Genomic DNA, 12,335 nt, shown 5'->3' with positions numbered 1-12,335 from the left:
TTGTCCTGAGACCAAAAACCACTTAAAAAGCATCAACCACATTGGGTTTTAATTGTCCTGAGGCCAAAACTGCATAACAATCATAAATCACATTGGTTTTTAATTTTCCTGAGGCCAAAAACTGCATAAAAAGCATCAATCAAAATCAAATTGAGTTATTAATTTCCATATCACTGGTGCAAAGATGTTCAATATGCTGTCCACCATATTCTGCAACAAGTTGAAATCGAGAAACAGCATGTTCCACAACTGATCGAAGTGTTTCTGGGGTTACATTCAGAATGTGTTGCGCAATGTGTGCCTTCAATGCAGCTAAGTTTGCAATCGAAACACTGGACACAACATCTTTCAGATAGTCCCAATGCCAGAAGTCACACGGATTAAGATCAGATGATTGGGACAGCCAGGCTGTAGGGAAATGGCAGCTGGTAATTCTAACATTTCCGAATGGCACTTCAGCAGCTGTTTAACTGTACATCCAATCATTGGCCTTTCTGATCATGGTGGTCAATTGCTTAGGCTCAATTACATCAGTGTGTGCAACAGTTCCAAGTATTCTTGGAAATATTTTAGGATAATAAATGAACAGGCCTTAAAAATTCAGTGACAGCCTAAAAGAGATAGATTGGAGCCCAGTTTATAGGGAAACAGATGTAAACAAAAAGTACAATTCATTTTTTAATGAATTTGTGTCTGTATTTGAGTCCATCTTTCCCAAAAAAGTAGTTAGAAATAGTCATATAGGCAATGCCAAGAAGTCTTGAATCACTACAGGGATAATAACATCTTGTTGAACAAAGAGGATGTTATACATTTCTCTCAGGACTTGTAATGATCCAATGAAACGACGACACTACAAACTATACTGTAGCATTCTCAAGAAGGTTATAAATAAATCTAAAAGTATGTGCATAAAATCAGAAATTGAAAGCTCAGAAAATAAAATTAAAACTATATGGAATGTAATAAAGAGGGAAACTGGCAGGACAACAGGGAACATGTCTCAGGTAGAGATTAAAACAGGGGACAGTATCATAAAGAAACCTGAGTTGGTTGCAGAAATATTTAATAACCACTTTTTGAGAGCAGCAGAGAAGACAGGCTGTAATGGTTCGATGGAAGAATCATTGTCCCTCCTACAGAAAGCTATTAGCAACAGAATCCCATAGTTATCTTTACCTCCAGTTACTGTAAGCAAAGTCATAAGAGTAATTAGATCATTAAAAAATAAAAATTCTGCTGGTGTGGACAATATTTCTAGTAAAATACTGAAACAATGTTATAAATTTGTTAGTCCCGTTTTATGCAACATATACAGTACATCCCTACAAGAAGGGATTCTACCTGACAGACTAAAGTTGGCTGTAGTCATTCCTCTCTTTAAAAATGTGATAAAAGCATTGTTACAAACTGTCGCCCAATATCCCTATCAACCACCTTCTCGAAAATTCTAGAAAAACTCATGCACAGGAGGATTGTAAACCATCCCAACTTCCACAGTATCTTAAGCAAAAATCAGTTTGGTTTTCATGCCAGTCTTTGTACTGAACAAGCAATATTCTCTTTCAGCAACCAAGTTTTGGAAGCCATTAACAAAAAAATGTCTCCAGTGGGTATTTTTTGTGATCTTACGAAAGCCTTTGACTGTGTAAACCACCAAATTCTTTTGAAAAAGGCAGAATACTATGGTTTAGGTGGTACTGTTGGCCTGTGGCTACAGGATCAGAAGCAGACTGTAATGCTAAATGGCTCTTCTGGAGAACCTGCCTCGTCTGAATGGAGCACGATAACGTGTGGTGTGCTTCAAGGCTCCATTTTGGGCCCACTGCTTTTCCTCATTTTTATTAACGATCTTCCTCTTTGTTCTGAGACAAACAGCAAATTTACCCTGTTATGATACCATAATTCTAATTGACGATTTTATTGATCATGATCTTGAACAATCTACAAATACTGTTTTTAATGACATCTTAAATTGGTTCTCCTCAAATGGTCTCTCACTCAATGCAGATAAAACTCATTATATGAGGTTACATACATCACAAAGTAATCTCGATGAAATTAACATAAAATGTAGAGATCAAACAATACAGAAAGTTGAAGATACAAAATTCCTGGGTGCTTACATAGACAGTAAATGTAATTGGTCATATTACATTCTTCATCTATGTAAAAAACTTAGCTCAGCAACATTTGCATTACGGGTAATTTCTTCAGTGGCTGAAGTTGACACCATTAAGGTTGCCTACTTTGGCTACTTCCACTCATTGATGTCATATGTTATCATATTCTGGGGGAACCAACCACTTGCAAAAAAAGTTTTCACCATCCAAAAAAAAGCAATCAGAATAATGTGTGGGGTCCATCAAAGATACGCTTGCAGGCACTTGTTTCGGAAGATAGGTATCCTAACAACTGCCTCACAGTACATTTTTTCCTTGCTGACCTTCGTGTGCAAAAATTATTCTATCTACCAAGACAACAGTAAATTCCATGGCTATAACACCAGAAACAAAAACAATCTACATTTCAAAATGAAACGTCTCACTCTGGTACAAAAAGGAGTTTACTACTCCAGCATTAAGCTGTTCAATGCTCTACCACTACATATCAAATGTGTTCATACAGAACTGCCAAAATTTAAACAAGTTCTCAAAGATTACCTGACAGAGAAATCTTTTTATACTGTGGATGAATATCTGAAAGAACATGTATACCATCACTAAACTTATTGTGCCTGGAAGTAGTTAAATTGATTTTATTGTGCATTTGAGCATTAGCACACTTTTTGTAACAACAAATTGGCTGTACCTTATTTACTCTTGTAGGCCTAATATCTGATTTAACTTTGTGCTCTTATCTTTAACCTTTATTTGAAACTCCTTTTTCTGTTAAATGGTTATTATGTTACCTAGCTGACATTGTATCTATTACTGTATTTATAGTATGTCTTACTTAAACTATGTACAATTTGGCATTGAATTGCCCTTGTATTTATGTAAGTTTAAATTGAAACCTGTACAATTTGACATGTTCCGTACATCCTTGTGATTGACTCACTAACTGGATCTATGGAACAAGAAATAAATAAATAAAATAAATAAAAATAACTGGATTTGCCGTGTGCAGAGGTGCACCATCTTGCATAAAAACAATCCCATCCACCCTGTTGGAGAGATGGAATGACGTGGTTGTGCAAAACACACTCATAGCCCTTACCAGTAACGGTACAGATAACAGGACTGGAAGCACCTGTCTCTTGGAAAAAGATATGGCTCTAAGATAAATGATGCCATAAACTCACACCACACAGTGACCTTTTCAGGATGAATTGATATTGGTTGATTTGCGTGTGGATTTTCCGTTGCCCATATTTGACAATTCTGTGTATTGACATATCCTGTCAGATGGAAGTGGCCTTTGTCTGTCCACAGAATCTTCCACGGCCAGTCATTGTCCACTTCCATGCGAGCAAGAAATTGAAAAGCAAAGATCTCTCTTGCTGGCAGGTCAACAGGAAGCAACTTGTGCACATGGGTAATTTTGAATGGATAGCACAAAAGAATGTTTCATAGGATTTTATGCACCATGCACACGGATATGTCCAATGTTCTGGTGATTCACTGTGCACTACACTCATCTCGTCCTGCATTGCTGTGGCCACTGCTTCCACTGACGTCGAATCAATTCGTTTCCTCCCTCTACCAGGTTGCACACCAAAAGAACCCGTCTTTTTGAATTTCCAAATCATTTTCTCCAGACCCACAGCATTCATCGCATGAACACCTTTTTCCAAATCCTTCAGTGACCAGAACTTCTGCAGAGCAACATGTGCACAGTAATCATTCTTGTAATACAGTTTTACAAGCAGAGTGCGATCCTGCATTGAGACTGTTATGGCAAACATTGCAGACACAAAAGAAGGAAAAGCTGGTACCCAGCATGTTTATACCAACTTCAATGGGTTGTGTGCATGACAGGTGTTTTCATTTACGTATTCTGACACATACAGCACCATCTATTGATCAATTTTCACACTATTTTTTTTTCTTCTGCCATACATTTTCCCCCTTCTCTGTTAACATTCCATTGCAATTTGGCATCATTCTGATCAGTGGTGTTATTTCTACAGTGTTTTGAAAGTTTAACTTTAATTATAATCACCCTGTATATATCCCTGTCTACTGCTCAGTGCCTTGTGTTTGGTGAGTAGCAGTATATCCCTTTCAGCCTTGTTATTCCAGCCTATATATCCCTTTGCTCAGTACATGATGTTGCTTTGTTATAAGTTGATTTTTCTTTGCATTTTTATTTGGATGAAACTGTTCCAGTCAATAAAATGGATATCTTATCATTGGCTCTCATTAAATTACATGGTCACATAGTCACTCTTCTTACTAATTTCTGTATAGTGTGGTTTACTATACACATTTTTCATTAGTTTAATGATGTGATAGTAGCTACTTAGAAATGGTAAATAGTTAAGGCCAGAAATAACTAAGTAAAAATCACATGCCAATTTTACATCAACACACACTGCTGAATGGCAAAAAAGGAAATGAGGAGAATAAAAAATATCCTCTGGTAATGAACTGTACTCTACACTTTTGCACACATTTGTTCAGGTCATCCCAAGCAACACATTGCCATCTAAGGGTGACCATTACTATGCTCAACACTTTACAAGCACTTGAATGGGAAAATTGTTTTGTTCACATCAGTCAAAAAACTGCATTGCAGCTGAATGTTAATACATTCTGTCCACAGCTGAATGTTAATACAAGTCCCCAGATCTTCCAGGTCAACTGAACCTGCCCATAGCAGATGTTGCATTGTCCCAAGGTATAATGATGATGCGACGTGTGATGTCATACATGTGCAGATAGGAGAACTGAATACTGATTAGATTAGAGATTAGATTAGATTAATACTTGTTCCATAGATCATGAATACGACACTTCGTAATGATGTGGAACGTGTCAGGTTAATAAATGATGTCAGTACAGGATATAACATTACACAAAATATTGCATGACACTAATGTTTAAATCCCCCTCCCCTTAATTTATATCTAAAAATTCAGCCAATGAGTAGAAGGAGTTGTCATCTAGAAATTCTTTTAATTTATTTTTAAATGTTAGTTGGTTATCTGTCAGGCTTTTGATGCTCTTTGGTAGGTGACCAAAGATTTTTGTGGCAGCATAATTTACCCCTTTCTGTGCCAAAGTCAGATTTAACCCTGCATGGTGAAGATCATCCTTTCTCCTGGTGTTATAGCTTTGCAGACTGCTATTACTTTTGAACTGGGTTGGATTATTAACAACAAATTTCATAAGTGAACATATATACTGTGAGGATCCCTAGGTCCTTAAATAGATGTTTGCAGGATGACCGTGGGTGGGCTCCAGCAATTATTCTGATTACACGTTTTTGTGCAATGAATACTTTTCTACTCAACGATGAATTACCCCAGAATATGATGCCATACGAAAGCAGTGAATGAAAGTAGGCATAGTAAGCTAATTTACTGAGATCCTTATCACCAAAATTTGCAATAACCCTAATAGCATACGTAGCTGGCAGCTGTATACTGGACTTCCTTTGTCTCATTCAACATCTACAGCTATAACCTACAAACCACTGTGAAATGCATGGCTCAGGATACATCCCACTGTACCAGTTATTAGGGTTTTTGTTCATTCCATTCACAAATGAAGTGTGCGAAGAATGATTGTTTAAACGCCTTCGTGTCTGGTGTAATTAATCTAATCTTGTCCTCACGATTCTTACAGGGGTGATACATAGAGGGTTCTAGTTTATTCATAGAGTTATGATTTCAAGCTGGTTCTTGAAACTTTGTAAGTAGGCTTTCTCAGGATAATTTACATCAATCTACAGGAGTCTACCAGTTCATTTCTTCAGCATCTCTGTGTCACTCTCCCATGGGTCAAACAAACCTGTGACTATTTGCATTGCCCTTCCTTGTATACATTTAATATCCCCCGTTTGTCCTATTTGGTAGACACCCCAACACTTGAGCGGCATTCTAGGATGGGATGCACCACTGATTTTAAAGTGCTCTTCTTTGTAGACTGATTGTATTTCCTCATTAATCTAACAATTAACCAAAGTTTGCCACCTGCTTTACCCACAAGTGAGTCTATGTAATCATTCCATTTCACAACCCTACAAAGTGTTGCAGCCAGGTATTTGTAAGAATTCACTGATTCCAACTGGAACTCAGATATTGTAGTCATAGGATACTATGGTTTTACGTTTTTCCAACCCTTGCTCCGCTTTGAACTCATATCAAGATCTAACTGAATATTTATGCAGCTTCTTTAGACAGCGAAATGGAAGTAGAGAAGCCTTCACACATTGTAATTTGCGAGATGCACCTGCAGAGCTCAATTGGAAGAATATTATCCAAGACTACATGAACTTGTGTTAGGGCAGAATTTACTTACTATGATAGTTTTTGCCTAAATATCATAGACAAAGTAACATGTGGTGGAATATATACATGAATTGTACTGAAGAAAGGCAATGTGTGTGAGAGAAAATGATAAAGCAAAATTCACGATGTGATGACAAGCACATTATTTTTCTAATTTCTCCATTGGTAGGAGGCATTCTTCTGAAGATAGTGATAGGACAGTGTGTCCCAAATATCAGTATTAAGCATCCTCTTCCATGTGCTGTACAATGGTTTGTCGAATATATATGCAGCTGTAGATTCAGTGTTCCAAGTAGAAAGTTCATTTTCAAATGGAGACACAGCAGTGTGTGTGTTTAAGAACAACAAATGCCTTCAGAGATGTTTTGTTTACTGTAAAAATACTAATTCATTATATGTAGTGTGAATACGAGAATAATCTCAGACTGATGTATCTGGACATATAAAATGGTTACAGCAGTTATCAAGTATATGTTGTCAAGATATGAGAGTACGATAGTGTCAGAATTCTTAACTGCACATTTATTACAAAACTTAGTAATAAACCATACTGGTTAATTACATCTGTCAGAATATGCACACTAATTAACAGTTTTCAATGGAAAAAAGTGAAGTAGTGGTGCAGTGGAAACTAAATTCTTTGATCATCATCTGCAAAACAATCTTAACAGTGAAACAGTCAAAACTGCAAGGAATAAAATTCAATACGATACCTTCTGGGGAGGGGGAACCAGTACTATCAATCACAAATTGCAGAGTTTTCATGCATCTGATCAAAGAATGCCTCATTACAACATAAAAACCTAACCACAAATCACTAAGCATAAAAGTCATTAATTCTGAGGGCACTGCCTGCAAAACACTAATGTACTATATTAACCATGCACACCATATACTTCGTACCAATCCATGTTTGTAGTTTCCATATTGGTTGCTGCATTGATGCGCCAGGAAACATAATAAACAGTAAAAAAAGTCCTGCTGTTACAGAATAAGACCCCATAGATACAGCATAAAATAATTACAGGTAGTGTTAGTCATGTTTTGGACACTGCTGCATTTCATTGTGACAAATGTGACATCAAAATACGCATCATCGCAGCAACAACTCAGTATAATAGGCACCTGAAACTTAGTAGACTCCATGAAATATCAAATGATGGATGAAAACAGATACAACTTATACAACAACAACTGTGGTGGTAGGGTCGAGGGGGAATTAGGAATGCCTTTAATGACTGGAAAAAGTACTAAGTGTACACTTATCTGTTAAAGTGGTGGTAGAAAAAATTTGGAGCTAACGCTAATATTTCAAAGATTTTGTGACATTCCTCTACATACCTACCTGATAACCACTGAACACGATTAATGCACCTTAATTGTTAGTTGAATCTGATGATCTGTGGCCTGATCACAAAACTGTAATTTCCACAAACATTTTATATGTCAACACTCCAAATATTACACTCATCAGTTAATTAGACCTGCGGAATGTTATGGGCAATTCATAAACTATGACTACTGGCATGAATGCTTTTGATTATGTAATTTGTGTGGAGTTCCAGATTTAAAACTATTGGTTTGTATTTTGATCCACATGATATACAACAAAGTAAATATGTCAACACACGTAATATAGTGACTACACATTTAATGACTGCTGCTGTTGCAGGTTGGGATGGCATCATTTGGCTCAAACAAATGTGGGGCCGCAAACATTCCAAGTGTATACACAAACATACAGAAATATGCTGATTGGATTAAAAACAATATGTAACTTTATGGATGTCATACACATTTGATAAAGTTGGTGATTATAAGAACTGAAATAAAATATACCAATATAAATCTTGTGTTTATTGTGAAAATCCCTCTATAATTTTAACAAGTTAAATAATTATATCAGTAAATTAAATAGACTGCATTACTGTGTTGTTGTAGGATTGCAATATAATGCCAATTCCCACACAATTCGACAGAAGTGAGACTTTTGGAAGCAGTGTGCAACGCAATCAGTTGAGGCTTTCTGCATTTCGAGCTACAGCCAACTCACAGTCCACACACTAAACTGCTGCTACAAAATAAATGTTTTATACACAAATGAAAAAAAGAAAATAATAAAACTGTCCAATGATGTAATGAGAGTAAATAAGTACACATTAAAATATAGGCATTTGTACAGAAAGTTATGAAAGTATCCGACTTTCTAAATACTTTTTTCTAAATATTTCCTTTAAAACTGGTTTACAAGCAAAAAAACATACAAGACACATGAAAAATTGTACATTTGTTTAACTTCAAATGTGGTGGTCAACAGAAAGTGATAAACAGGACATTTTCTGTGCAATGAAGCAAGTTTGGGTGTATACTTCCACATTTATTTTACTCTATTCAGATGTGTACATCTAACTCTGCATATCTCTATGTCTACGACAACATGTAAGTATATAATTTGTAATTAGAATCTTCGTTATCACAAACATTATTCTCTCTGTGTCTGGAGGCATAAATCAGCTACACATTGCCACAGCTTAGTATAAAAGCAAACATTTACTTTGTTCAACTTCTTTCAATGCGCTGTCAAGTCTTGGATGAAATAAAATAAAGTTTGAAAGAAGTAATATTGACGCACATTTTCTTTGGTGTGAGAATAGATGCTTTGATGTGGAAAGACAATAATGCAATATTATTCAAATGACAATGTTTCTTAAAAGTATCTCAAGCAAAGCACAACAATAATTAAAATAAATATTGCACGCATCACTGGTCCACATATCGCGCAGAACTCAAATGATCAAATAGCACACAGGTTTATACAACCATGTGGGTGTGAATGCATCTTCATAATAGCAACTTGATTGTTACCCACAAATCTGGAGTTGGTAAACAGAAATAGCACAAAGCAATATACTTGAAACTGTGCGCACAAATATATAGATCAGTGGGTATAACAAGGAACGTTACAGGCGAAGCACCGATATCTTATTTTTTCTTGGTTTTAGGAGAGGTGGACTGAAACACACTTGATGCAGACATCAAATTCTCTATGTATTGGCCCAACACTTGGTTCTCTGAACGGAGCTTCAGATTTTCTTCCTTTACGCTATCAACACGCTGAGAGAGATCGTCTAGCGTGTTTTGCAACTCCAAAACTTGAGAAATTAGTCGTGCTTTCTCTTCTTGCTCGTCTGGACTTATATCTGGATCCAGACTGTTCGGTCCTGGGCTGCTACTTCCGTTAGTAAAAGATGACGGAATTGAATCCAAACTGCGACCTCGTACCATTGCATCTGAATTATGAGAAATATCAGCAGTTTCTGTGTCATCGGGTATAACGGCTTGTGGATCGTCGTCAGCGAGTGGAATGTTATTCATTTCGTCTTGCATTTTTGTTAGTGGCGATTTAGCACTCACTGGAGAAACACGGAGCATTCAAGTGCTGTTACAAAACGATGTTATGTGTTTAAACAACGGTAATAACTTGTGTTGTTTTAAATTCACTCAAGAGTAGAATATTTAAATAACATTCCTCTTTTGACAGATCAAACTTTACGCATGCACCATATTAGTCATACGTCAGTGGTATTATTAGCGAAAAGTTCAACGTGTTTGATAGTCAGAGATTTTATACAAGTTCAAAACAAACCTGATATTTTTTTTGGAATTTGTTTTCCTCTCAACAGGAAGATAAGGTGTACAACTTGTAGACAAATCTTGTATTATAAAATAAATTGATGAGCCATTGGCATTTATGTAGGCGTAAAGTACTTTCTTCAGTAGAATTTATACGGAAGTCGAAGACAGTACACTTTGGTGTTGATGACGTCATACTGTGCGCTCTACTTTTTCGCCATCGTTCATTGGTTGAATGATGTATGATCAGCAACAGGAATGCGCGCGTGTATGAACACAGGATAGAAACCTTCGAAATTATTAGTTATTTCATACATCTCCTCTGCATGAGACAAAACTTAAAGTCAGGTATTGTTTCAAAAACGTTGTGATGTCATTCAAAAATCTTTTCTTGTAAGCTATGTTGTCACAGATTTGAAAGAGTAACTGATGCTCCAAATAATGTGTGTTATTGAAATCCAGCTCCATTACGAATCAACCACGAGGATGTATGTTTCATTTAAGTTTTTTCCTTTTTTTTCGTTTAGTCTATTGATATTCCGCAAAATACACAGCTAGTGGGTCAAAATTATATAAAGATGATGCATACATTTAGGGCGCACAGCACTACTTTAATTAGCAACCTAATACAGGGGCTAGCTAAACCCCCGCTGGTTCTCCTGCGGTTGCATAGTAATTACAACGGAAACAATTTTATAAACACGTATGTTAGGACTACTGAAAGGTTATTGTATTAAAAGGTCTGTTTCTTCTTCTATGCAGTTCTGACAAAACTGTTTTGTCGTGGAGACTTAAATGTTTTCTTTACGTTAATTACGGTGAAAAGTTTAGTAGGTGTTGCAGTCTGCGAAGAAGCATGGTCTTTTTCGGATGCCCTGGCCAATTTGGTAGCTGGAGTCTGGGCTTCTCCTAAACCTGCCTTCTGAGTTATTGTGGTGGTAAGAGCTCTTGTGGTGGTATTTCCATAGAAATTTTCATCCCATGGCACGTATTTCTCTATTTCTGTGCAACAAGTCAAATATCATTTTTCACAGATTTAGTTTTAATGTAACAAAATATTTTCATAAAAAAATTTCATCCCCAATTTCTCCTCTTTAGGGGTTGCATTTCCAGAAACGCTAAAATAGGAGTTTTTATATTTCTAAATTTACAAATTTTCGTAGATATAGCTTCAAAAACGCTTCCGTAATGAAATATTTGCGTGAAGCTTTAATCCCTTATTTCACCTCCTCAGGGGTTGTATTTCCAAAAACACTGAAACACCTGTTTTTTTTTATTTTTTTATTTGTAACCGAGAAGTCAAATACCAGTTTTCATAGAGATAGCTTTAAAGATGGTTTAGTAGTTTTTCAATAACAACTTGAGAAATGTTCACCCACTGTATCACCCCCTCAGATGTTGAATTTCCAAAAACGCTAACACAGTTTTTTCTTTTCATTTCTGACCGAGAAACCAAATACGGTATCAATCACAGTAGTTCTAGCAGCAAAATAGCCTTAGTAGCAACATTTTTTTCAAAAAACCTTGTAACCTCTATTTCCCTCTCTTACGAGTGGAATACTGAATAATCCCTTCTTAAATAATGCCTAGAGTATAAGATTAATTCCCTCTCCATATTTCAAGTTTCTATCCATAGCAGTTTGGACTGAGTGGTGATGAGTCAGTGAATCAGTCAGGACTCTTTCATATACACACATCAAAAAAAGTTTTGCATACCCCGCTTCCCAGAACTCCTGAGGATAGACGTTGACTGTGGATATTGTGTCACAGACACAGTCCCTTTGACTGTTCAGAGATGTCGCTAAACCCACCAAAAGATGTAAACAACCATGCATGAGCAACGCCTATTAGATGGAGGGGGTCCGACAGCCGATCAGTTCCAGTCATTCCACCAGGAAGGAGGTACACAGTTCGTGTTGTCTGTAATTCAACCATGCCTAGCCGGCCATTACCGTGGCTCAATCACGTCCGCATTATTACCTTTTGCCAGGAAGGGCTCTCAACAAGGGATGTGTGTCAGAGTGAACCAAAGCGAATGCTGTTCGGACATGGAGGAGATACAGAGAGACAGGAACTGTTGATGACAAGCCTTGCTCAGGCCACCCAAGGGCTACTACTGCAGTGGATGGCCATTACATATGGATTATGTCTTGGAGGAACCCTGACAGCAATGCCACAATGTTGAATAATGCTTTTTGTGCAGCCACAGGACGTCATGTTAAGACTCAAACTGTGGACAATAGGC

General features: G+C 36.8%; 1 protein-coding gene across 1 annotated transcript in view; it reads left to right on the top strand.

Moving 5' to 3' along the window:
* Window positions 1–8,305, top strand: part of LOC124550921 (chymotrypsin-like protease CTRL-1) — a 155,786-nt gene extending 147,481 nt beyond the window's left edge. Inside the window, exon 8 of the mRNA XM_047125718.1 lies at window positions 8,130–8,305. Within this exon, the coding sequence (XP_046981674.1) occupies window positions 8,130–8,234 (105 nt within the window). The 3' untranslated portion in view covers window positions 8,235–8,305. The remainder of the gene's footprint in view (window positions 1–8,129) is intronic.
* The last annotated feature ends 4,030 nt before the right edge of the window (window positions 8,306–12,335 follow it).

The sequence above is a fragment of the Schistocerca americana genome, chromosome 9 (assembly GCF_021461395.2).
Source record: "Schistocerca americana isolate TAMUIC-IGC-003095 chromosome 9, iqSchAmer2.1, whole genome shotgun sequence".
Taxonomy (NCBI): domain Eukaryota; kingdom Metazoa; phylum Arthropoda; class Insecta; order Orthoptera; family Acrididae; genus Schistocerca; species Schistocerca americana.
The sequence above is the reverse complement of the archived record's forward strand: the minus strand, read 5'-3'. Positions and strand labels throughout refer to the sequence as shown.